The 27,476-nt window shown below is 41.5% G+C and overlaps 2 protein-coding genes across 3 annotated transcripts in view; one reads left to right on the top strand and one right to left on the bottom strand.

Moving 5' to 3' along the window:
* Positions 1–15,769, bottom strand: part of LOC145405854 (CCAAT/enhancer-binding protein zeta-like) — a 106,521-nt gene extending 90,752 nt beyond the window's left edge. The window contains exons 1-2 of the mRNA XM_080277131.1: positions 15,640–15,769; positions 3,047–3,155 (exon numbers count right to left, since the gene is read on the bottom strand). Of these exons, the coding sequence (XP_080133257.1) occupies positions 3,047–3,155; positions 15,640–15,765 (235 nt within the window). The 5' untranslated portion in view covers positions 15,766–15,769. The remainder of the gene's footprint in view (positions 1–3,046; positions 3,156–15,639) is intronic.
* Positions 15,770–20,826: 5,057 nt separating this feature from the next.
* Cog2 (conserved oligomeric Golgi complex subunit 2) overlaps positions 20,827–27,476 on the top strand; it is a 78,607-nt gene continuing 71,957 nt past the window's right edge. For both annotated transcript variants that reach the window (XM_080275649.1, XM_080276207.1), the window contains exon 1: positions 20,827–20,959. In XM_080275649.1, the coding sequence (XP_080131775.1) occupies positions 20,876–20,959 (84 nt within the window). In that variant the 5' untranslated portion in view covers positions 20,827–20,875. The remainder of the gene's footprint in view (positions 20,960–27,476) is intronic.

The following is a 27,476-nucleotide window of genomic DNA, read 5'->3' on the forward strand; positions in this document are numbered from 1 at the left end:
GCTTCAACATTTCACCACACACTCCATCAATTCTTGGGGCTTTCCCTGATTTAACTTTCTTCATTGCTTCCACAACTTCTATCCTACTGATTTCTTCCTGTCCTCTCACCTCCCTCCTTCTCCCAGCCATTCCCCAGCCACTTATACTCGCATTACTTCCATCCTCTATGTTCAACAATTCCTTAAAGTGTTCTCTCCATCTGCTCACTTTTTCTCCCTTCTCCACTAGTAATCTACCATTTTTATCTTTCACTCCCCTGCTAACTTCACTTCCACCCTGTCTTACTCTTTTCACCTCTTTCCAGAACATTTTCTTACAGTCCCTCCACTTTACACTCAAATTCCTTCCAAACTCCTCATCCACTCTCTTCTTACTCTCTCTTACTAATCTTTTCACCTCTCTCTTCCTTTCTACATATAACTCTCTCTTCCGCCTCTCAACTTCTTCCACGTCCCTATTTCTCATCCATTCATTGTATGCTTTCTTCTTTTGTGCCACAGCCCGTTTCACCTCTTCAGTCAACCACACTGTTCCTTGCACCCCCCTCCGTCTTCTCTTCCTTCCACACACCACATCACATGCTGCACATATTTCTTCTGTAAATATTCTACACACACCTTCCACGTCCCCCATCTGCTCCAACTCATATTTGCCCAATCGTTCCTCCACTTCTCTCTTATACTCTGCCTTTTTCTCATCCTCTTGTAACCTTTCCACTCTCCTTGCAACTACTCCTTCCTCTCGTCTTTCCCTTCTTCTATTCCTCCATCTTACTTGAACTTTAACTCTGGCCACCACCAAGTAGTGGTCAGAAAGTCCACTCCCCCAACCTCTATAAACTCTTGCATCCAATATACATCTTCGCATCCTTTCATCCACACACACACACAATCAATCATTGCCTTCCTTTCACTCAATTCACCACCCATCCTTCTCATCACTCGCCATGTATACCTGTGGATCATTTTATGCCTGAAGAGGGTACTGGCTATCACCAACCCCCTCCCAGCACAAATGTCCACTAACGCACTGCCATTCTCATCTATCTCAGCAGGCACACCCCACTCACCAACCTTCACATTCCCAACTTTACCATTCATATCACCAATCAAAAACACTCCATCATTCCTTCCAAACTTTTCCATGCATACTTCTACATTTGTCCAGAACTCTTCTCTCACTCTTCTAGCACGATCTTGCGTTGGCGCATACACACACACAATTGCCCACATTTGTATTCCAACTTTCAACTTTACCCACACAATCCTTGATCCAACTGATCCATACTGTCTTATGCTCCTCTTCCATCTTTTACTCACAACTATACACACTCCTTCCTTTGCCCTCTCATTCCCACCTACTCCTGCACATATACCCCATCCGTACTCCCATTCTCTCACACTTTCTCCTCTCCATTTTGTTTCAGTTATTCCACATACATCCACTTTCGCATCCTCAAGCACCTGGACAATCTCTCTCTCTTTCACCTCATCATCTGCTCCTCTTACATTCCACGTTCCAATTGCAATGTCCTTTGTCCGGTCCTTGGTCGTCAACGTTTGGTCAGTCCTTGTCCGAGGCTTATTGTTTGTTTTTTTTAGTTAGTTGTTTTCCGGGGAGGGGCACTAACCCTCCGCCAACCCTTTTAGTCGCCTTTTACGACAAGCAGGGATACTGGGGGAGTATTCTTGACAGACCCCCCTACCCCCAGGGGGTAACATAAGGCCTCCTTGGGGCTTGGGCTGTTTGGGCATGACTGGAAATGTGCCAGATATCACTCACTATTTAATTATTGTTATTAATCTACAACAGTAAAGATAAACTTTATAAATAATTTCACAAGATTAGCTCTTTTTTATTTCTTCAACACCATAAATTAAGTTTGGAAGGCAGACAAGTTATGGGGAAAACACACACACACACACACACACACATTAACGCAAGTGCAGATGGTTAGGCCTGTGAGGTGTGACCACAATTCTTGGGGCATGAATGATGTATGAATGACTGTCTGGTCCATTTCACTGGGTATACTGTACTGTCAATACCTTTCCCACTTCTATACTTTCTGTTTCTTATTTTTGGATCCTAGCTCACCCTATCCTTAGATGGGAAATTAAAACCAAGATGATGATCAGGATCAGGATAAAAATGATGATAATCAGAATGATGATGAGATGTTAATGTTAGATCACATAACAAACATCGTCTGAGGTTTGGCAATATTACTGCAGTACAGTATAGTTTTTCATCCATTATTTACTGAATACAAAACCTACAATCTGAAAGTCAAAATGATCAACACTGAATATTCTACTGTGGTATATATGGTAGTCGGAGGAACATAATACAGTACCCTCGCATCCAGTACGGTATTTTTGTCAGACAATACTACCATACTGGACTAAATCCGTAATGGACAAACGATAAACCTTATGGGAAAAATGAATAATGTCAGACAAGCCTTGAAAAAATCCCCGCAAAATTCAACTTAACTGCATTTTGACAAACTAAGATTTTACCAACCTTCAAGGTGAGTCGTGATGGGCTTGGGGGGGAAGGGGGAGGGGTTTCTGAGGCTGTAGGAGGTCCTACTGACCCTCTGGAGGATCCTGAGGAGGCCTCTCTGCCTCAACTTCCCTCATAGTCACACACTGACACATTATCGTCTTCGTCATCAGCGGGAAGTGCAATACTGCAATTTGACTGACACACGTCACGAGTCACCAAGAAGGCATACTGGACTGGCACAGCACTACTGGGGAAACATTCCTCGGTGTTGGCCATCTTCTCGCGTGTGCGCGAGTAGTAGTACTGGACGCAGCACTTCAATACTAGAGAAGAGCTCCTCGGACTTGGCTCACTTTGTGTGGTCAATCCGTGCTAGCCCAACAAATCTGTACTAGAGTAATAAATTATTTCATTTGTTTGCCGACCGTACTGGACGAAAATAGTACTGGACAAATGCGTACTGGATGCGAGGGTACTGTATTGTCAATATTATTATGAAAAATCTATGAGTTACAAAGTTAATACATAACTTACTTTTGCTGTAACAGGCAGCATCATTCTTAAGGATCTGTTCAGCAAGCTCCTTGAGTCTGTGTTTGGTGTTGTAATCTATGATACATCCTTTACCATCCTCTGCTGCCAGCTGTAAATACCACAGATACAGCCTTAAAATGTGTTTTACCCCAAAGCTTTCAACCACTTCAAATATTCATCAAATTACCAAAACTTATTCTACGTGGATACTAGAATAAATTCCCACAAACCACTAACAGATACCGTATGAATAAAGTTTTAACACTCTCCTCTTAAATGTCTGGACATGACAGCCTAGCCCCCAAAGTCCCTACACCCCTAATGGGGCAATAATGGATGGGAGGATGGATGAATGACTAGAAACTGTAGCAAGAAACATCTACATTAAGAAAAATCTGAACATAATATTGTTTTGAAAAGCTGGCTGGTTAATATCTTCTCAGGTACACAAGCCCATACACCAAAACCAAATATTCAAATCATTAATCCAATGGCATCCTACAAGGTTCTGTCCTTTCTCCCACAAATCTGAAACTTTCTCCAAGACTTGCCCACCCATCTTTCTTTCTGGAGCTACCAGTAATTCCTATCCTATGATTCTAAGCTGATGACTCAGAAACAGATACACAAGACTGAACTGTACTTCAGAATACATCACGCAGAAATGCAATTCCAGTCACACATGCACTCATTGGAACAACAGGTTATATGGAACTGAAAGACTGCTTCAAAAAATCAATCATCATTCTTCCTATCTTACATACATGGATCTCAAACACAACCTCATCAATATTTCTGAAAAACTTTCACTACCCTTTGAAAGAAGTATTCATGCTGGATATACACATACCAGTGGCCACATTTCAATAAACAGAAATTAATACATGAACCACAAATAGGTATGCTTGATGCTCTGAACACACTAACCTAGGTGGGGTCCTGCAACAATGGACTGTACATAAATACGAAAAAGAAAGAGCACGCACATCCACACATAACACTACCTGAAGGATACACTGCTACTTGATACTGTAATAAGAGCAGTACAGTAAGGTCCCATTATACGAGCATCCATCATATGAGACTTCAGTGTTGGGAGGTTGACATATACAGGACACTTTTCAATCTTACAAGTACCAAAAATCTGATGTTATGAGCATCAGTCATGACTCCAAGCATCAGCTACAAAGCATATGTATGGAAAATTAAAAAAGCACCCCTGTAACTTTCACCTACACATTGTCTCAGGCCCTGATATGACACTGAGCCAGCCCAAGCAGTGGTGCAGTGACATACGGGCAGTCCAACACAGTGAGCTGGGACAATGCTCATACTTAATACTGTACAATTTGAGTAATAATTTACCACAATGGAAAGTAACAATCTTCCAATAACACAAGCATTTAATTTCTTCCGTCCTACTGATCTCTTCCTCCCTCCTCTCATCTCTTCTTCTCCCAGCCATTCCCCAACCACTTATACTCGCACTGCTGTCACTCTCTACATTCAACAAATCCTCAAAGTGCTCCTTCCATCTCCTCAATTTCTCTCTCTTCTCCACCAACAATCTATTATTCCTATCTTTCACTCCCCTACTATTTCCCCTTTCACACTGCCTTACTTTCTTTACCTCCTTCCAAAACAATTTCTTACTCTCCCTCCATTTCACACTCAGATTCCTCCCAAACTCTTCATCCACTTTCTTCTTACACTCCTTCACCAGTCTCTTCACCTCCCTTCTCCTGCTCACATATACCTCTCTCTTCTCTCTCTCATCTTCTCCCCTACACCAACTCGCTAACCATTCACTATATGCCTTCTTCTTTTGTTCTACAGCTCGTTTCACCTCATCATTCCACCATGCTGTCCCTTGCACACCCTTGCATCTCCTCCTCACTCCACAAACCACCTCACACGCTGTGCCTATCTCTTCCGTAAATATCTTACATACGTCTTCCACCCCTTCCATCTGCTCTAGCTCATACCTTCCCAATCTTTCTTCCACTATGCTCTTATACTCTGCCATTCTCTCACTATCTTGCAAATTCTCCACTCTTCTCACAGGAGCTGTTTCCTCCTGTCTTCCCCTTCGTCTCCTCAACCATTTCCTTTGCAGCTTTACCTTGGCCATCACTAAGTGATGGTCCGAGACTCCATTCCCCCACCCTCTCCAAACTCTTGCATCCAACACTTCTCTTCTCATTCGCTCATCCACACACACATAGTCTATCATTGCCTTTCATTCAACAAGTTCACCATCCATCCTTCTCATTACTCTCCATGAATACCGGTGGATCATCTTATGCCGAAAGTAGGTGCTGGCTATGGCCAACCCCTTACCAGCACAATGTCCACCAACGCACTACCATTCCCATCTACTTCAGCTGGCACACCTCACTGACCAACCACTCCATCCACTCGCACATTCCCAACTTTGCCATTCATCTCTCCAATCAAAAGCACTCTCTCGCTCCTCTCAAATTTGTCCATATATGCTTTTACTCTCGCCCAAAACTCATCTTTCACTCTTGCCACTCGGTCCTCTGTTGAAGCATACACACATACAATCGCCCATGCTTGTATACCTACTTTCATCCTCACCCATACAATCCTTGCGCCCACTGTTCCATACTCTCTTATATTCTCCTTCCACTTCTTGCTTATCATCAGACATACTCCCTCTCTTGCCCTCTCATTCTAAATGACTCCCGCACATATACCTAAACCATATTCCCATTCTCTCACCCTTTCACCTTTCCATTTAGTTTCAGTCAATCCACATATATCCACTTTTGCATTCTCAAGCACCTGAACAATCTCTCTCTCTTTCACTTCATCATTCACTCCTCTCACATTCCAAGTTCCCACCCTCAGAATGTCCTTTGTCCGTTCCTTAGTCGTCAACGTATGGTCCGTCCTGGTCCGAGGCGCTTCATTCGCTTGTTTAATTAGTTCTTTTTACGGGGTGGGGCACTAACCCACCACCAACCCTTTTAGTCGCCTCGTACAACAAGCAGGGATACTGGGGGAGTGTTCTTGAAACTCCCCTACCCCCAGGAACAATACTGGCACTAACACCGAGCCCTATGGGACCCAAATTTTTACTTCCCTCCATCCATACTTTCTGTCCTTTATTACTGTCCTCACTTGTCTGTCTTTCAAACAGTCTCTCATTCACTCCAGGACATTTCCTTTCAGTCCTCCCATGTGCCCCAATTTCCACATTAGTCGTTTGTGCGGTACGTCGTCAAAGGCTTTCTCCAAATCTAAATACACATAATCCACCCAACCATCTCTCTCCTGTAGCATGTCAATCACTCTTGAGTAAATCCACAACAAGTTGGAAACACATGATCTTCCACTTCTGAATCCAAACTGACTTTCAGCCAAAATGTTCATCTCCCAGATATTTTATCCGTCTGTCTTTCAGGATTCTCTCACACAATTTTGCGACTATGCTGGCCAGGGACACTGGTCTATAATTATGCGGTTCTTCCTTGTTTCCTCCCTTACAAACTGGTATCACACTGGCCCTCTTCTACTCCTGAAGCACTTTCCCTTTTTCCAGAGAACACACAATTAAACTGTGAATCTTATCCACCAGTTGTTCACTGCATTCCTTCAGTACCCAATTAGAGATTCCACCCAGTCCTGGGGCTCTCGTTACATCTTGAGTTTCCAGTAATTTATATACTTCCTGCACTTCCACTTTTAAATCTCTTATCACTACATTTCTAGTCACTCCCTCCCCCTCCTCAAAATCCCTTTCTTTAGTGAAAACCGATTGGAAACATTTGTTCATTATTTCTGCTTGCATTGCTGCATCTTTATAGACCTCTCCCTCTACTTACAGTCTGGTGATTCCCCTCTTTTGTTTCAATTTCCCATTGACAAATCTATAAAACAATTTGGGTTCTTCCTTACATTTATCAATTATACCTTTTTCAAAGTTCCTTTCTTCCTCTCTACGTATTCTTGTATATTCATTTGTAGTTCATCTATATTCTTCCTTTGTTCTATTATTACATCTCTTTCTCCAGTTGTTCCATGTAGCCTAATGTCCCTCTACTTTTTTTTTCTGCTATCATACACCACCTATTAAACCAAACCTTTTTCCTGTTTTCTTTCCCACTTACTTTTGGCACATATTTTTCCAGTCCCGAATTATAGAGGTCTAGAAAGATATCCCACTTCCTCTGTATCTTTTGTCTCTCTGAATTTTCTCCAATCTGCATTTTTGAAAAATTTCCTCAATCTTGTAAAATCTGTTTTCCCAAAGTTGTATCTTCCCTGCCTATAAAGCTCATCTCTTGGCACTAAGTTCCCTTTATCATCTGGAACTCAATGACCACATGATCACTTTTTCCTATAGAACACAGATATTTCAAAGAATCAATTATATCAGGTTCTTTGGTTAGCAGGAAATCTAGTCTTGCTGGTGTGTCATCACCTCTGAATCTTATCTCTTCTTTGACCTACTGGGTCATCACATTATTCATTGCCATATATAATAATACAGCGCTCCACGAATCTTCACTGCCTCCTGAGTCCCATTCCTCCCAGTTCACCTCTTTACAATTAAAATCACCCATCAGAATTATGTTCTTTTTCTCAATCACTTTCTGTAGATAACTAACCATGTCTGACAACATCTGGTATTCATCATCATTCCATGCCCTCATCTTAGGTGAAACATATACTACTGCCAGGTCGCACTTGCCATTCTCTCCAGTTTCTAATTTCATATTTGTCACCAGTCCTAACCTCTCCCAGGTCCACAGTATCCACACTTATGTTGTTCTTCACTGCTATCATCACTCCTCCTCCTGGTTTTTCTTTTCTGTCTCTTCTCCACAGTTTGTATTTACCATCTCCCATATCTGGACATCAATATCCTCTCTTAACTTGGTCTCTACAAATCATAACATCTGGTTCATGTACCTTCAAGAAATCGTTGATTTCTAACCTTGCCGATATTAAACCATCAACATTAGTATATGCCACTTTCAAACTTTTTTCATTCTTTTTTATTCCCTCTTCTCTCCCTCTCTCCATCAGTACCACTTCCTCAATTTCTGATCCATAAAACTCCAATAGAACACCGTATTCTCTTCCTCCATTCTCTTTTTTTTCCTTTTTTCCTTTACTGGCTCCTTTATTTTAGCTATTTTTTCCTCATTAGCATCTCTCCATATCCAAACATGCTGGAACTCCACTTTGTCTGCTAAATTCCAAGTTCTGTTGATGATTTCATTTACCACTACCTGAGACTTAAACTTCAATTGGCCTCGCCCCTCCTTCCTCGCACTTTCCTAACCTAAACACTTCTTCAATCTCTTTGTCACTTCATTGTTATCCTCCATAACTACTGAGACTATCTCTTTAACCTTACTCAGTTCTTCTCTTGTACTCCTCAGTTTTTCTTTTACTCCTGAAATTATCATGCACTTTTTCTTGTCTGCTACGTCCCTGACTAAAGATTCTCTACTTATTAGTACCCTAATAATTTCCTACTCCACCTTTTCCTTGCTCTGTTGTTCTATAATCTCTTTCAAATTTATATTTCCTTCCTCTTGAATTTTCATCCACCCCTTGTGCTGCTCCTTGATTTCCATAATGTATTCATCTTGCATCCTTGATTCTGATTTATGCTCATCTAGTTTACTTTTCATCCTGTCTGTTTCTTCTTCCAAACGTTTATTTTCTCTCGAGCTGTTTTATTTCATCTGAGGCTGATTTGTTACTCACTTTTAATTCTGTAACTTCTCTTTCTTGTTCAGCACTGTGTGCACGGACGTTTTCCAACTTATTCTGCATTACTTTGATCTATTTCTCCTATTCTGAGGTCCGTTCCCACAACTCTTGAATTATTGACCATGCCAGTACCTTTTTTAACTCCTGGACATTCCTCCCCACCATTCTCTCCACTCCTGCTACTCTTGTTTGGTTCAGTTCAGTACTTCCTTTACCCTTATCTTCATCGAAGAAGCCTGCAAATTCACCGGCACCAGATGTAAACAATGAACTATCCCTTTCCACCATGATGCAAACATACTTTGTACTTCCACTGTGTCTTGTACTCTTTTTATGACTGAAACCTGTGGTTTTCTACTAATATCTGACAGGACCACCACTCCCATATTCATTCACATAATCACATTAGGCTGGTGTCCTTTTTGACGTTGATTGTGCTATTATTTCCGAGCGATCCACAAAGAGCTCCGTCACTGTTGGCGACCTGTGTGTGTGTGTGTGTGTGTGTGTGTGTGTGTGTGTGTGTGTGTGTGTGTGTGTGTATTTACCTAATTGTGATATACAGGAAATGAGCTACACTCGTGGGGTCCCGTATCTGTTTCTCAATAAGTCAAATTTTGCTTTAAACTCGTTTAAGTTTTTACAATGGACGATCTCTTTGTCCAGGCTATTCCACAGGTCTATACATCTATAAGGAAAACTATATTTCTTGATATCCTTCAAGCAGCTTGGTGTCTTCAGTTTCATTCCGTGTCCTCTTGTTACTCTCTTATCCCATAAAAACAGATCTTCTTTGTCAATTTTATCTACTCCCACCATGGTCCTGAACACTGCAATCATGTCTCCTCTCTTTCTCCTTTCTTCTAAGGAAGGCTTTTCCAACCTCTCTCTGTATGACAGGTCTGCCAGACTGGGGACCATTTTGGTTGCTGTTCTTTGTATTCTCTCAATCTTGTTTATATCTTTCTTTTTGTGTGGGGACCACACTACTGCTGCATATTCTAACCTGGGGCGAATCATGGCCACGATAAATTTTTTCATCATCTCCTCATCCATATAATGAAAGGCTACTCTTATATTAGTCAGGAGTTTATACGTCTCTCTAACTGCCTTGTTAATGTGTTTTTCAGGTGACAAACTGTCCAGGACCAGCACTCCCAAATCTTTCTCTTCTCTCACTTTCGTGACTGGTTCATCACCCATCAAATAATTCAATGATGGCCTCTTGGTACTTTTACCCATTTCCAATACTTTACCTTTCTTTGCATTAAATTTCATTTCCCACATCCGGCTCCAATCGTGTATCTTATCCAGATCCTTCTGCAGTATTTTACAATCCTCCTCAACCTCTACCTTCCTCAAGATCTTTGCATCATCAGCAAACAGACTTGCATAACTGTTCACTCCATCTACCATATCATTTACATAAATCAGGAGCATTACTGGCACCAACACCGAGCCCTGTGGGACTCCACTTGTTACTTTCCTCCATCCAGACATCCTATCCTTTATTACTGTCCTCATTTGTCTGTCTCTCAAAAAATCTCTCACCCATTCCAGGAGGTTCCCCTTCAGTCCTCCTATATGCTCTAGTTTCCACATTAGTCTCCTATGAGGTACCTTGTCGAATGCCTTCTCCAAATCTAAATACACACAATCCACCCAACCATCTCTCTCCTGTAGCACGTCAATCGCTCTTGAGTAAAAACTCAACAAGTTGGAAACACATGACCTTCCACTTCTAAATCCAAATTGACTATCAGCCAAAATATTCATCTCTTCCAGATATTTTATCCATCTATCTTTCAGAATTCTTTTGCACAATTTTGCAACCATGCTGGTTAGGGACACTGGTCTATAATTCAGGGGTTCTTCCCTGTTTCCTCCCTTATAAACTGGTACCACATTTGCCCTCTTCCATTCTTGAGGCACTTTCCCCTCTTCCAGAGAACACACAATTAAACTGTGAATCTTATCCGCCAGTTGTTTTCTGCATTCCTTCAGTACCCAATTAGAGATTCCATCTGGTCTTGGGGTTTTCCTTACATCTTGAGTTTCCAGTAATTTATACACTTCCTGTACGTCCACTTTTATATCTTTTATCATTACATTTCTAGACACTCCTGTCCCTTCCACAAACTCCTTTTCATTTGTGAAAACTGATTGGAAACATTTGTTCATTATTTCTGCTTGCATTGCTGCATCTTTATAGGCCTCTCCTTTTACTTTCAGTTTGGTGATTCCTTCCTTTTGTTTCAATCTGCCATTGACAAATCTATAAAAGTTTGGGTTCATCCTTACATTTGTCTATTATACCTTTTTCAAAATTCCTTTCTTCCTCTCTATGTATTCTTGTGTATTCATTTCTAGTTCTTTTATATTTCTCCTTTGTTCTGTTGTTACCTCTCTTTCTCCAATTGTTCCATGCCATATCTCTCTCTTTTTTTTGCTATCATACACCTTCTATTAAACCACTCCTTTTTCCTGTTTTCTTTCCCCCTTACTCTTGGCACAAATTTTTCCACTCCTGAATTATAGAAGCCTAGAAAAATATCCCACTTCTTCTGTATCTCTCTTGATTCTCTTAATTTTCTCCAATCTGCATTTTCAAAAAATTTTCTCAAACCTGTAAAGTCTGATTTCCCAAAGTTGCATCTTCCCTGCCTATAAAGCTCGTCTCGTGGCTCAATGTTCCCTGTTATCATCTGGAACTCAATGACCACATGATCACTTTTTCCAATAGGACACAGATATTCCTATGATTCTATTACACTGGGTTCTTTGGTAAACAGTATGTCTAGTCTTGCTGGTGTGTCCTCACCTCGGAACCGTGTCTCTTCTTTGACCCATTGCGTCATCACACTGTTCATTGTTGTATTTAAGAATATAGTGCCCCACGAATCTTCGCTGCCTCCTGAGTCCCATTCCTCCTAGTTCACCTCTTTACAACTGAAGTCACCCATTAAAATTGTGCTGTTGCTTTTCTCAATCATTTTCTGTAAATAACTAGCCATGTCTGACAACATTTTTTGGTATTCATCATCACTCCATGCTCTTGTCTTAGGGAGAACATACACTACTGCCATATCTCTATTGCTATTCTCTCCAGTTTCTAATTTCATATTTATCACTTTGGCTCTGCCTTCTCCCATTTGCATGGTAACTACAATTATGTTGTTCTTTACTGCTATCATCATTCCTCCTTCCATTTTTTCTTTTCTGTCTCTTTTCCAGTTTGTATTTACCATCTCCCAAATGGACATCAACATTTTCTCTTAATTTGGTCTCTACAAAGCACATAACATCAGGTTCATGTACCCTCAAAAAATCGTTGATATCTAGCCTTGCCGATATTAAACCATCAACATTAGTATATGCCACCTTCCAATTATTTTTGATGTTTTTTACACCCTCTTTTCTCCTTCTCTCCGCCGGTACCACTTCCTTAATTTCTGATCCATGACTCTCCAATAAAACACTGTCTTCTCTTCCTCCGTTCTCTGTTCATTTTTTACCTTTGCTTCCTTTACTAACTCCTTTATTTTAGCTCGTTCTTCCTCACTTGCATCTCTCCTTATCCAAACATCTTTGAACCCTTCCTAGTCTGATAATTTCCATGTTCTACTGATAATTTCATTTACTGTTGCCTGAGACTTAAACTTTACCTTCAATGGCCTTGCCCCTCCTTCCTCATACTTTCCTAACCTAAACACCTCTTCAATCTCTTCTTGAGCTTCGTTGTTTTCCTCCATGACTACTGATATTATTTCTTTAACCTTACTCATTTCTTCTCTTTCTCTTTCTGATCTTATTGTCATACGTTTTTGTTTAACTCCTGAAATCATTACACATTTTTTCTTATCTGCTACATCCCTAACTATAAATTCTCTACTTCTCAGCACCCTAACCACTTCTCTATCCACCTTTTCCTTGTTTTGTTGTTCTATAATCTCTTTCAAATTTAAATTTCCCTCTTCCTGAATTTTCTTCCACCCCTTATGTTGCTCCTTGATTTCTTTAATGTTCTCATCCTGTATTCTTGATTTGGATTCAAACTCATCTAGTTTGCTTTTCATCCTGTCTCTTTCTTCTTCCAACCTCTTATTCTCTCTCTTAAGCTGTTTTATTTCATTTGAGGCTGATTTATTGCTCACTATTAATTCAGTAACTTCTCTTTCTTGTTCGTCACTATGTGTACAAATTTTTTTCCAGTTTATTTCGCAGACTTTTGATGTCGTTTTCCTGCTCTATGGTCTGTTCCTGTAACCATTTAATTACTGCCCATACCTTTTTTATCTCCTGGACATTCCTCTCCGCTGTTTTCTCTACACCTGCTATTTTTGTTTGGTTCAACTTAATACAGTGTACTTCCATTTCCCATGTCCTCTTCAGAGAAGCCTTCGAACTCTCTCTCGCCACTTGTAAACATTGCGCCATCCTTTTCCGCCATGAATCAACCATATGGAGACTTTCTATTTTCACTATATCTTGTTTTTATGACCGAATCTGCGATTTTTTAACTACCGTCCGATGGGACCACCATTCACGCACTCACTAACATAATCACAAATAGGCTGGTCTTCTTTCGTCGCTGATTCAGCGATTATTTCCCCACGATCCAGGAAGAGCTCCGTCTCTGTCAATGACCTGTGTGTGTGTGTGTGTGTGTGTGTGTGTGTGTGTGTGTGAAAGAGAAAGAGAGAGAGAGAAAGAGAGAGAGACAGACAGACAGACTGACAGACAGAGACAGAGAGAGAGGGGGGGGAGGGGGCAGACAGGTGAAGAAGTCTTTCAAGTTTTGAGAGTACCCCTGCACTAGTCACCAAATGGACTCTCAACCTCATGTAGCCACATCTCACCCCACCCCCAAGCATTGACATGGATTCAAGATTGAAGAGAGTGGACTGGGCTTCTCCACCACCTCTTGCTGTTACAAGTATAGCTTCTTTGGGTCTGTACTGTACATAATAAGGGTCAATATGATGCATGCCATTTAACTGAATGTTTACATGCACTAAAACTTACTCACTGAAATTCAACTACTTTTCTATAAACTGTTAAAGCCAATTTGCTACAGCTTAATGTCAGTAAATTTTCAGGTTACATCAAACATTCCCATCAAGGGCAAACTTCTATGGATATTATTCCACACATTACCCATTCTAATGTCTTCAATACAGTGATGTTTCTTTCCTTTTTTCATTTTTAAAGGCTCCAACATGCTTGCATGTGTCACCTAATAGTGGCTCTCCATGCTGCATGATCTCTGGCAGCTTCCCTATTCAGTCCCTTATTCCTGAGGACAAAGTCAATGACCTCGTCTCTGTTCTTTTAAGGTCTACCTCTCACAACCCTACCCCTAATGTTAACATTTTTCACTTTCTGATTTTTTTCTTTTTACTCGATACTTCTGCAAAATTTGCTTTAGATTACAAGTAATTTATAAAACTGAAGAGATCAGATATCCATCCATCCATCATCCAATCCTACGTTGCCCAATGAGGAGCACAGGAGCCCGGGGCTAGGCAGTTGGTCCTGACATTTAAGATGAGAGTGACCAACCTTACTCATCCCTGAGTGGCATTACGTGAGCAATAAACCCCAACCACCCCTTGGATATAAACCTTCACTGGCTCAATTCGATTCAAGCACAATAATTACCCACTAAACTACTGTAGTTTTAATTAACCTTTTCAGTGCAGCATTTGAAATCTTTCTTAAAATAATAAAAAATGATTTGGTGGCAGCAAAAACAAAACAGAAAATACATCACAAGATTGAAAGAGCTAATCCCTTCTGTCCAATGACATATTTTTTAGATACACCAGACCCTATCTAACTTGGGCTCCATACTTCTTAGACAAAAAAAATCTGGGCAGACAAATTCAATGCAACTTGGACAAGTACAAGCTATATGAAATAACCAACGCATGACCAAGATGATAATGCTCCTGTTAAAGTTTGTCTCGTGATTTTACCTCCTCAAACTACATTTTCTCTTTAGTGACTCCAGATACATGTTGAAAGCATATTATTGTTATTTTTTTTTTTACAGGCACAATAAAGATCAACAGGAAAATTGTCATCCAAAGACTTTTGGCCTCTGGCCTAAGTCTGCCCCCAGACGTTTACAAAAGTGTCTGCCTAACCAAGAAATACTGAAAATCCTTGAAAAGCTAAACGAAAGGGCAAATCCATCCTAAACTGTGGCAGAACAGTATGTCTCTGATAAAATGAAAGCTAATAACAAACTTCTGAGTAGTGTAGCCAAGTCTGATGTTAGCTGTGAACAATCAACAGTGAAACAATTCAGAAAACCAAGATATGAAAATTTAGATGAGGCTGTTTATAAAAGGTGCACCTACAACATCGTTCAGCTGGTATCAAAGCTAAAAGCTATGAAATTTAAGCAGCTGCTGAATGTCTGGCAAAACATATGAAATATGAGGGTTTCAAGGCAAGACCCAAGTGGCTATTTAGATTTAGAAAAAAAATTATAACTGTGAATTGTAATTCACAGTGAGTAAAACATGTTTTGAGGCTATATATAACTCAATTGCTGTAGCAGACACCCTTATAACTTGAACAGCATTCCCTCCCAACTGAGTTAGAGGGGTTTTATTGCATTCTTCCTATCACTGGGCAATTTTATTCCACTCAGGAAAGACCTTTCAAACTGGGCGAGTTCCATAATGACATCACCAACTCATTCCATATAAGATGTCTTTTTTATGTCAAATCATCTGGAGGTAGCAAGAGTAAACCAAATCTGTACATTTCACTGAAATTATCAAAGGAGGTTTGCAATCCCATTCTACTATGAGCTGTACCAAGCTCACCTGTGACAGCCAAGAAGTTCCAGTGCGGATGAGCGGAGTTGAACGAGGCTTGTAGGTTATCCAGAGTTGTGACCAGTCCATATTCCCCTCATCCTTTACCTTTGCTTCAGGATTGAGCTTAGCCATACCTGAATACTGTATAAAATTATGAATTATGCAATAACTTACATAAAACACGGCAAAATATGTAAAAACATTTCAAAAATTTTTTAATAAACCCCCAAAATCATACACAAAATAAATCTCCCCAACCCCCCTCTCTCTTTGTCTCTCTTAACCAAACCTAAACTTTCTTAATCAAAACAGGCTTAACCTAACTCTATCTATCTATTGCCAGACACCTTAATCCCTTAAGGGGTGGCCACAAACAAACTGCCTCCACGTTACCCAGTCCCAGGCGATTTCGTTGTCCTGCTCCCAGCTCACACACCCCTCTCTCATATACCTCTCCACTCCATCACTCAATATCCTTGGTGTCCCCCTCCCTCTTTCCCCCTCCACCTCACTCACATACACTCTCCTCATCAGTCTCTCACTCTCCATCCTCTCCACATGGCCAAACCACCTCAGTGTGTTTCTCCTAACGCTTCCTATCACATCCACATCCACACCACAACACTCCTTCACTTCCTCATTTGTCAGTCTGTCTCTCTAAGTGACTCCACAGGCTCCTCTCAAAAAACTCATTTCCACTGCTCTCACTCTTGACTTCTGTCCCTCCAACAACGTACAAGCTTTACTTTCATATGTTCGAGTTGGTATCACAATACTGTCATGTAGTAGCTTTTTCACTTCCATGCTCACTTCCCTGTTTCTTATCACTGCTTTCAAGGAACCAGCAAATTTTCTTCCTTGTTGTACCCTTTCAAGCACTTCACTCTCTAAATTTTCATCCTTACTCATCACACTACCCAAGCACAGTACTTAAATCTATCTATCTATCTATAGCACAACGCCCTAATCCCGCAAAGGGTGGCCGCAGACAAAACGCCTCCAAGTGGCTCTGTCACCCACCATTTGACTGCCCTCCCCCCAGCTCACTCCCCCCTCCCTCAAATACCTCTCAACTCCATCCCTCCACCTCATCCTCAGTCTTCCCCTCCCTCCACTTCATGCACATACACTCTCTTAGTCAGTCTTTCATTCTCCATTATCTCCATATCTCCAAACCACCTCACTGTATTTCTCCTAATTTTCTCAATCACATCCACATCCACCCCACAACATTCCTTCACTTCATTAGTCAACCTGTCCCTCCATGTCACTCCACATGCTCCTCTCAAGTAACTCATTTCCACTGCTCTCACTCTTGATTTGTTCCCCTCTAGCAAGGCCCATGCCTCGCTTCCATACGTCAGGGTAGGGATCACAATACTATTATGCAGTGACTTCTTAACTTCCATACTCACCTCCCTATTTCTCATCACTGTTTTCAGTGAACTAACAACCTTCCTTCCCTGCTGTACCCTTTTATGCACTTCATCCCCAAAAGTTCCATCCTTACTCATCACACTACCCAAGTACTTGAATGCACTCACATTCGCCATATCCTCACCATCCAACCTCCCTGTGCATTCTGTGATTTCATTCCTCTCAAACACCATAACTTTACTCTTGTTTACATTCCCTTTCAGATTCCTTTTCCTACACACTGTTTCAAATTCATTCACCAAACCTTGCAACTCCCATTCATCTTCACTCAACAATACTGAATCATCAGCAAACAGCAACACCAGAATCTTCCACATCTCACCCTCATTCATTAGAGCCACCCCCTCATCCACTGCCCTACCTTGCACCTCCTTTACAATCCATCCATCCATCCATTCATCATCCAATCCTACGTTGCCCCATGAGGAGCGTAGGAGCCCGGGGCTAGGCAGTTGGTCCTGACATTTAAGATGAGAGTGACCAACCTCACTCATCCCTGTGTGGCATTACATGAGCAATAAACTCCAATCACCCCTTGGATATAAACCTTCACCGGCTCAATCCGATTGGAGCACAATAATTACCCACTAAACCACCAGGCACCAAAATTTGGTTATATGGTTACCACCCAGCATAGTAAATGGTTTCCTGTGTACAGGAAACCACTTGGCTTGTCACTCAGTGTAGAGTCACCCACAGGCAGAAGGAAGAGGAAAGAATGAAGGAATGAAAGACAGAAGAGTGAGTGTACTATCTGTGTATATATTAAACAGCCATGGAGACATCACACATCTCTGTTTCAGTCCCAAATTGAGATGCGAGAGGGCAACGTTTGGAAACTCCCTGTACTGTTGTTTGCATATGACACTGTATTATTATGTGAGATGAAGGGGAACTAGAGGGCTTGGTGAATGAGTCTGAAAGAGTGTGTAAGACACGGAATGAGGAGGTGAATGTAGGGAAGAGTAAAGTTATGGTCTTTGAGAGAAATGAAGTCACTCTATGTACAATGAGGTTGGATGAGGAGGAAATGGAAAATGAGTGCATTTAATTACTTGGGTAATGTGATGAATAAGGAAGGAAGTTTGGAGGGTGAAGTGCTTGAAAGGATACAACAAGGAAGAAAGGTGGCTGGTTCATTGAAAGCAGTGATAAAAAACAGGGAAGTAAGCATGGAAGTAAAAAATCACTGCATGACAGCAATGTGATACCAACTCTAAGGTCACCCTCTTGAAAGGACACAAAGTGTGAGAGCTGTGGAAATGAGTTATCTGAGAGGAGCAAGTGGAGTTGCATGGAAAGACAGACTGACAAATGTGGAGATGAAGGGGCATTGTGGCATGGATGTGGATGTGATGGAAAGCATTAGGAGAAATACATTTAGGTGGTTTGGCCACGAGGAGAGGATGGAGAGTGAGAGACTAATGAGGAAAGTGTGAATGAGGTGGAGGGGAGGAGAAGGAGGGGAAGGCCAAGGAAGCTTACCTATGAACAGACAGTGGGGAATTAAGATGATGACTTCTTGTGTTGATCCCCACCTCTTAAGACTTGTCAGCCAGTACTATATCTCTAACTACTGACATGTTTATCATAACGACTTTTGAATGTAGCTATTGTAGGCGCGCTTGCCACACTCTCTGGGAGTGCATTCCAATTGTCTATAACCCAGATGGCGAACCAGTTTCCTTTCAGGGACGTCCGCCAATGGTCTGGTTTTGCTAATTTCATGGAGTGTCCTCGCAGACTGTTGGTGTTCTTAAAGAATCTGGAGTAGGGGACATCCTAAAAGCCGTGCAGCAGTTGTTACGTCTCTATCATGTCCCCCCTGACTCTTCTTCCTTGGAGTGTCTGGAAACCTAGTTCCTTGCATCTATACTCATAGGGCAGGTGTTTTATCTTTGTCACTAGTCTTCTCGCCCTTCTCCTGATCTTTTCGAGAGTCTGGATGTCCCTCGTCAGGTATGGGGACCAACACAGCCCCACAGTCCAGGACTGGACACACAAGGGAGAGGTACAGTGGCACCAGTACTTCCTTGCTTAATACAGTGAAATTCCTCTTGATAATTCCCAGGCAGCTGTTAGTCTTTGCTGCCACTTGGGCTGACAGTTTCAAGCTGTTTGACACCAAGATACCCAGGTCCTATTCCTGTGCTGATTTCCTTAACGTTGTCCCATTCAGCTGGTAGTACGCTTGGGGTTTGTTATGACCAATGTGCATTGATTCACATTTGTCAACATTAAACTTTAGAAGCCAGTTGTTGCTCCACTCGTTTAGTCACTCCAAATCTCTCTGAAGGGCTCGAACGTCTGCATCTGTCTTGATCGTGGTATAAATCTTGGCATCATCGGCAAACAAGCTCGCCGTCGACTCAAGGTTGATCACTAGGTCGTTAACATGCACAAGGAATAACACTGGCCTCAACACCAACCCCTGAGGAACCCCACTCAGTACAGGTAACCAGTCCGACATAGAACTACAAATGGTCACTCGATGGTACCTCTCCGACAGAAAGCTGCTGATCCAATCCAGAACGCTCCCTCCTATACCTAGTGCTTCAAGCCTGGCCAGCAATCTCACGTGGGGAATGCAGTTGAAGGCCTTCTCACAATCCAAATAGTTGACACTGACACAACGGAGTGGAGAGGCATATGACAGAAGGGGGTATGAGCCTGGAGCAGGGTTGTGAAATGGCAGGGGACCAGGCAACACAGAGGCAATTTGTTTGTGGCCACCCCTTAGGGGATTAAGGTGTCTGGCAAAACATACATAAACTGAACTTTCAGGAATAATAAAATCATTAACACATTCGTTGCATTATCACGTAAAGTGCAAGAATATGATAGAAGAGTACGAGATCATCCATGAGGATGTATGAATTGATAAGGGAATCGCCTTCGAATTTCAAAACCAGGGCAAATCAAATACAAGAAGACAGTTATAAAATAAAGAAAAAAACACGGGAAGTTGGATATAAGGAAATACACAGAGCCGTCGGCTGAAGGACTGTGTAGCCTCGTGTTACAATCCTACCAAGCCACTCCAGTCTCCAAAGCTGAAGAAACTAGTCATAACATACTTTTAAATATACAGAATGCCTTACCAAAAGAGTTATTTGGATTGGTTGATAGCTTTGTTCTTTGCACAAAACCTTCAAACATACTATCGTATCTGCCTTCCTTCGTTACATTATCGCTGAAACAGACAGTCCAGACAGATCCCCCGACCCCGAACATGTAAACACAACCTTCACGTGGTGTAGAAAAATTGTAAAGGTTTTAATCGACTAAGAAATTCATTCTAAACAATTAAAATGCTAAAAGAGATCCTTCAGGACCTTCACATATATGCAATCGATCTTAAAAGGAAATTTAATACTTACAAAATGTTATATAGCGAATAGTACAACTGGGAAGCACGGTTATATATTATATCATTTTTATGTCATGAAAATGTTACAAATCCTCATAGTTATCAATAAAAGCATGTAAATATTCATAAGCCTGTTTCCCTTTGCGTCCGTGGCAAAATTCTTTAATTATCCAATCTTGGATGAGGGACTTTCATTTGTATTGATGCCTGGAGATGATCTTTTAATATCAAGGTGTATTTGGATTCAGAATTCAATTTTAAACATTTTTTTAAATTTTATGTTTACTTTTGCCTTTTAGTAACTTCATAATCATAACAAAAAGGGTTTCCAACATCCAGAGACCATTCATTTTGTGGCTTCCTTGTGAGTTTTTTGACAGAAAGGGCTGAAACTCATTGTGTATGTAATTATTAATGTGATAGTTGTTTACGGACATGGAAATGGAAACGGAGGAAGCCTTACCAGTTCATTTATATGGAACATCGTCACTATGCTTCGACAAGGATGATTTTATGAAGGTCAGAGGAAGATTGATCTCATATTTTCGGTTCTATTATTGTTTCAGCCAAAAACAAAATTACGAGATTTTGACCCGTTTTTTTCGGTGTTTAAGACAATTCTGAGACACTTTTCCTACATGGCATTTTCGTTGCAAATTATTTTTATTGTACTCCTGAAGGTTGAATTTGGTTAGGTAAGTTACCATTAAGTGTAAAACAAAAATATTCAATGAAAATGCCATAGAAGAAAAAAAAAAAAAAAAAAAGGTAAAATTATCATTTAAGCCCCCAACCCTGTTTTAATTATACTGTATTTTTTCAGAAACTTACTGATTTTAGTTTTTTCTGTAGAATTTTGATTGTCGATTTTACCACAAATTACCCATACTCAAGTGTTGATTCCCCCCTCTTCCCCACTTCAACCCCCCCCCAAACAGGCACTTTGCAATATAATCGGCAATAAAAATCGTACAGAAATCACTAAAACTGGTAAAAAAAATTATATATTTGATTCCTTTTTTTTTTTACAATACCCTAACCTAACCTAATCTAACCAGTCAAACCTAACCTTACATAAGGCTGAAGTAACTTCAAAGCTTTTTTTTTTTTTTTTCATTAATCTAACCTAACCTAGCCAACCAATCCTAACCTTGTATAAGGCTTTGCTGTATTAACTGAACTAACCTTAAGTCACTGGCTGTTGGCTTGCCCATGTGGCATGTAGAGATGTGCTGCAGCGACAAAGAAGTGGAGGAGTGTAGCGGTCGTATGTTCCTTTAGGAATAAATATCTTGAGAAATACTGATGGAAGTTTTCCATCTCATGCGTGGATGTTTTCATTCAGAAATTTAGTAGAAGCATGGTCATTCACAAAAAAAATTTACACTCAGTTCGTCTGACCTATAGTCACAACTTTGACAGCTACACTGGTTGGCCACTATAGCCAGATTAAGTTCAGATTCTCAGGTTGCTTATTGGCTGCCGCTCAGGGCCGGTAAAGCTCGGTGGAAACCAATGTACACATGCACCCATAACTCACCAGATCTGGCCGCAACAAGACCATCTTCCGACCAAAATTTCAGAAAATTAAAAAATCTGTATTGCAATTATTACCGAGTTGCAGTGGTAAGTGTTGGTACTCAAAATTCTTGTCATTGAGAGAACTATCCATTGGCAAACAGAAAAATGATGAATTTCATTTGGGGTTCGAACAATAGTAGAACGAAAAAAGTCCTAAAATTTTCTAAAATACTGTTACGTCCCCATTTCACACTCCCACAAGCTCCAACAGCAGTAGCTCAGTATAGGAAGGACATTGCCTACTATCCATTTCAGAGGCGGAGTTGCGCTGTTTTTCGCAAATATCTCCTAAGCGAATCGTTGGATCAGTATGATATTTCAACACAGTACTTTTGACATTCGGGCCTAATTTATGACCCTTAAACCATACTGCTACATATGTTACGTTAGGAGTTTACTGAAGGATATTAAGCCTAATCCAGTCATCAAATCTAAGGTGTTATACAAAATCGGACGAGTGCGACTGTGTGGGGTAGCTCCTCCACTAACACCCTGAACAACCCTCTGACCATTCCTTCCCTACCCCCCAATATCGCGTTCACTCTCTCCCCGCTTCCCTCTTCAATCCCAGTCACACCATCCCTCTCCCATCTTTGCACTTCCGTTTTCTTTTTTCATTCTAATTGCATACATAATATTTGAATATGACAGTATGTATATACTTATCATATATTAGTAATATTATTTAACACAGTTACCTACTGTTGTGTGTGGCCATGAAAACCAGAGTGGGTCAAACAACCATAAAATCATTGGCTAATTATGTTGTTATGGCCGTATCATTAACGATGTATCTACGGTTACCAAAAATATGAAGTCAGTTTTGTTTTTGGGCAACCAAATAAAATCGTTCATCGTTGCTTTATTTGTTCATCTTTTATTTTTAATAAGCAATTTATGCTTTAGGATGAATACACAGTATTGTAATAATAGTAATAACTTCTCCGAGAAGGTTCAGGCAACAAGTGATACAATTTGTAGTTCGTGAATTTCAATGGTTGACCATAAACACTGCAAACATATAGGCATAGCTTCTATTACATGTACGTAATCATCCTGATGTACAGTACTTTCTACGCGAAATACGACTTGCATCTATTGCAAATAATCATATCAATACGTCTACAACTACATAACATTCTTACATTATAATACAGTGCTGGGATAATGAGGGAGGGACACAAGAGTGATGAAGGAGGCGAGGAGCTCGGGGAGAATAGGAGAGATAACGAGGACGAGAAGGGGGAGAAGTAGGGGTAGTTAAGGAATAGTTTGGGAGGGTGTTGGGGGGGCAACACTTTCCTTCGAATGCGTCAACATGACTAGTCGACTTTCTGTTATTTTTCACGAGTAAACTCCTCACATAACATAAATAGCAATATGGTTTAAGGGTCATAAATTAGGCCCGGATGTCAAAAGTAGTGTGTTGAAATACCATACTGATCCAACGATTCGTTTAGGAGATATTTGCGATAAACAGCGCAACTCCGCCTCTGAAATGGATAGTAGTTGGTTGTTCTTCCTATGGTCAGCATTTTGGTGTGCAACAACAAGATCAGTTCATGTATGGAAATAACACTGGCTTGTCAGGTTTGCAGTCTTTATTCACCAAATAATTACACTAATGATTGCCAACTACATGTCACTGTTTTCACAAGTACTGGTCCCATACAATCTTCATTAGGCTGCACTGAAATGAAGCTGACTCCCCTAGGCTCTTCCACCTCCATACATAGCCTTCCCTACATCTCCAAAGTTCTAGTACAGTACGACCTCACTATAACGGACTAATTGGGGTCCAAGCCATTCCGAAAAATGCGAAATTCCAATAAAACAACATCCGGACTTCCACCTGGTAACCTGGACTTTTTCCAATACATCAGACATTAGTCCGGATCGCACAAATGGTTTTTAAACTGTTTTGACTACCACTGCGGCACTGTACTGTGTTATAACTTCACTATATTAACCAAATGGCATAATATATATAATTATACTCTACTGGACACTGATAAACATGTCTTTTATTTACCTTATTGTGGTGAACAAAGTAGTCTGGACTGCTTCTGGCTTTATTGGACTTTTTCCGATATATAGGAATTCAGTTCAGTAGCTCCTAGATTCCGATAAAAGCAAACTCCGGTCTACTGAAGTCTGTTATATTGAGGTTTTACTGTACAGTACGTTCTTCAAGGAGCAACGGTTACCACTCAGAGACTTTCAAAATACTGTATCCCAGAGTTTTCATGCACTACGTAACACTCCAAATTATTTAGCATACAGACTGAAATAAAATTACAGAATTTAAAAATCACATAAATAAAGCATTATAGAGAAAAAGAGCATAAAGTCTAATGCATAACTTTACAAAATACCTCCACTCACGAATAACAGGCTAACTGGCAACTGTGACTCGTAACTGAAAACTACGAGAAGTACTGAGAAGCTTTCAGTACGGTACTTCATATCTAGCTTCTCAACGATACCCACTCCCTAGTCATATTGTCGTCCCAACAAAACTACACAGTGCTTACAAACATAATCATTAATCCTAATGAAACATCTAATTACTGTATCCATCCATCCATCATCCAATCCTACGTTGCCCCATGAGGAGTGTAGGAGCCTGGGGCTAGGCAGTTGGTCCTGACATTTAAGATGAGAGTGACCAGCCTCGCTCATCCCTGAGTGGCATTACGTGAGCAATAAACCCCAACCATCCCTTGGATATAAACTTTCATCGGCTCAATCCGATTGGAGTTCAATGATTACCCACTAAACCACCAGGCGCCAAAATTTAGTTATATGGTTACCACCCAGCGTAGTAAATGGTTTCCTGGTGTACAGGAAACCATTTGGCTTGTCACTCAGCGTAGATTCACCCACAGGCAGAAGGAAGAGGAAAGAATGAATGAAAGAAAGACAGAAGAGGGAGTGTAAAGTCACCCGTAGGCAGAAGGACAAGGAAAGACTGAAGGAAAGACAGAAGAGGATGGAGGAAAGGGAAGGGCAGACACCCGAGAGCAGCACTACATCGAGTGAGTGGATGGTGAGTGTCCTCACCTACTACAATACATAAAATAATCCTTCAGCTTATCAGATCTTCTCCTGTGCCGCTTTCAACGATGTCCATGCTCCTCCTCATAGTCCACTCCTGTTGGAATGACATGGTCCGCTTCCAGATCCACTTCTTCGCTCAGGAAACTGTCACCATCCTCTTGTGCTTCAGCTCCTTGGTTCTCCTCAACATCATCTGCTGTGGGTGAGCACGCTTCCTTGGACACATCCCAGCTGTATTGTCCTGGCCCATGGTACTGCTACAGATGATTTATGTGCGCCACTTTTGTGTGAAGGTACTGCTACAGATGATTTATGTGCACCACTTTTGTCCGAGACTTCCAGCCTCCCTGAATCCAGTACGTTACATCTGACAGGCAGTCCACCACAGTGTAGGGTGCATCCCATGTGCCCTGCAGCTTTGGTGACTGTCCCCTTCTTCCACTGAGGTTTGTATAGCCAAACTTTGTCACCATTCTTGAAGCTCACCTCACTTGCCTTGGCATCATACTTGTGCTTCATCACTTCTCCTTGAAACTTAAGGGCTCCTTTCACTTGATGATGTACCTCAGCCAGCCTTTCCTGAAGATGCTTTGCATAGCTGGAGGTGTCTGTAGGCAGCTCCTCACTAGGTGGTCTTCCCATTAACAGGTCGACTGATAAGCTTAACTTGTGACCCAACATCAGTTTGCAGGGATGTGGCTGGTATACTTGGGGGAGGCAGACCAATATGCCATTAGCAACACAGGTAATATCTGGTCCCCTTTTGTCTGTCCCTCTACATAGTATTTGGCCAGTGCTTGTCCCAGTGTCCAGTTGAATTTCTCCACCATCCCATCCAATTGTGGCCTTAGTGGAGTCTCCTGGTCTTCTTTCTTGATCCCCAGAAACTTGCAGCACTCACGAAACACAGGAGACTCATTACCCTGGTCTGAATGTAGCTCTTGTTGCATCGCAAAATTACAGAAAACTGGTCAACCAACACCTGAGCAACAGTAGCAGCCTCTTGGTTGAGGGTGGCATAGGCTTCTGGCCACTTTGTGAAGTAATCCATGGTGACGCATATATACTGGTTTCCTCTTTCAGTGAGTGGCAGAAGTCCAACAGCGTCCAGTGCAACTCTTTCCATTAGTGAACCCATTGGTACAGCTGAAGAGGGGTGCAACCACATTTCTTGGGTCCCTTCTTGGCACAGCATACATCACAGGCCCAACACTACTCTTCGACATCCTGTTGCATGCCAGTCCAGTAGAACCTCTCTTGTAGCCGACATAGAGTTCCCTTCACTCCCAGGTGCCCACTATTGATCAGGTTATGGGACCCATCCAAGATCTTGGACCTCATTTTCTTCGGAACCACCAGTTGCCATTACAGTACTGCTGAGGTCATCAGGTGTCTCCCACTGATGCTCCAGTAGTCTGTGGTTCAAACGAAGAAGGTCCCATTGACTCTAGTAGCTCTCAGTCGCAGGAATGAACCTGGAAATCTCTTCCCAAGATGGTCACACCTTACTCTGCCTCAGCCACTCTGGTACTGGTTGTAAATCTTCATCCTTTTCAGGTCCTCTTCATCTGATGTTGGCCCTGTCACTTCAGTATGGCCACATTTCTTGCTACGATCTTCTTTCATACTACACTGTTTGCACTCTGGGTCACAAGGCCAATGACTCAGGCTGTCAGTATTGTCATGGACCCGCCCAGGTCGGTGCTGTACCTCACAGTTGTGCTGGTCCACCATCTCAAGCCAGTGTGCTAGTTGCCCTTCTGGATTTTAAATGTCTTCAGCCACTTCAGTGCCACATGGTCTGTACTGATAATGAGGTAGGACCCATACAAGTAGGGATGGAAGAAGTCAAGGCTTCTCATCACTGCCAAGAGCTCTTTATGGGTCACACAGTAGTTCCACTCTGGTGGGCTGAGCTTCTTGCTGTAATATCCACCACATACTCTATCATCCTTCTTCTGCGACAGGACTCTACCAAATACCTGGGTCACTAATGTCACAGTCCAGGATGAATGGCTGACTCTGATCTGGGTACGGCAACATTGGAGAGCTTGCCAACGCATGATTGAGTTCATTGAAGGCCTTCTGAGTCACTGCAGTCCACATAAACTTCTGCCACTTCCATAACAACTTGTGCAGAGCTGCAGTTATCATTGCAAAAACCTTGACAGAATGCCAATAGTAGGTACACAAGCTCAGGAAACGCAGTATTCCTTCACACAAGTTGGAACCGGCCAGTTTTTCACAGCTGCCACCTTCTTCGGATCAGTATGGATGCCACCCTTGCCTGCAATATGTCCCACATGCTTCACTTCCTTCAGCAACAAGTAGCACTTCTTGGGGTTCAGCTTGAGGTGTGCTGCTCAGATCCTGTTGAACACATATGACAGCCTCT

Source organism: Coenobita brevimanus, chromosome 1 (genome assembly GCF_032717465.1).
Source record: "Coenobita brevimanus isolate Jiangsu-jjx chromosome 1, ASM3271746v2, whole genome shotgun sequence".
Taxonomy (NCBI): domain Eukaryota; kingdom Metazoa; phylum Arthropoda; class Malacostraca; order Decapoda; family Coenobitidae; genus Coenobita; species Coenobita brevimanus.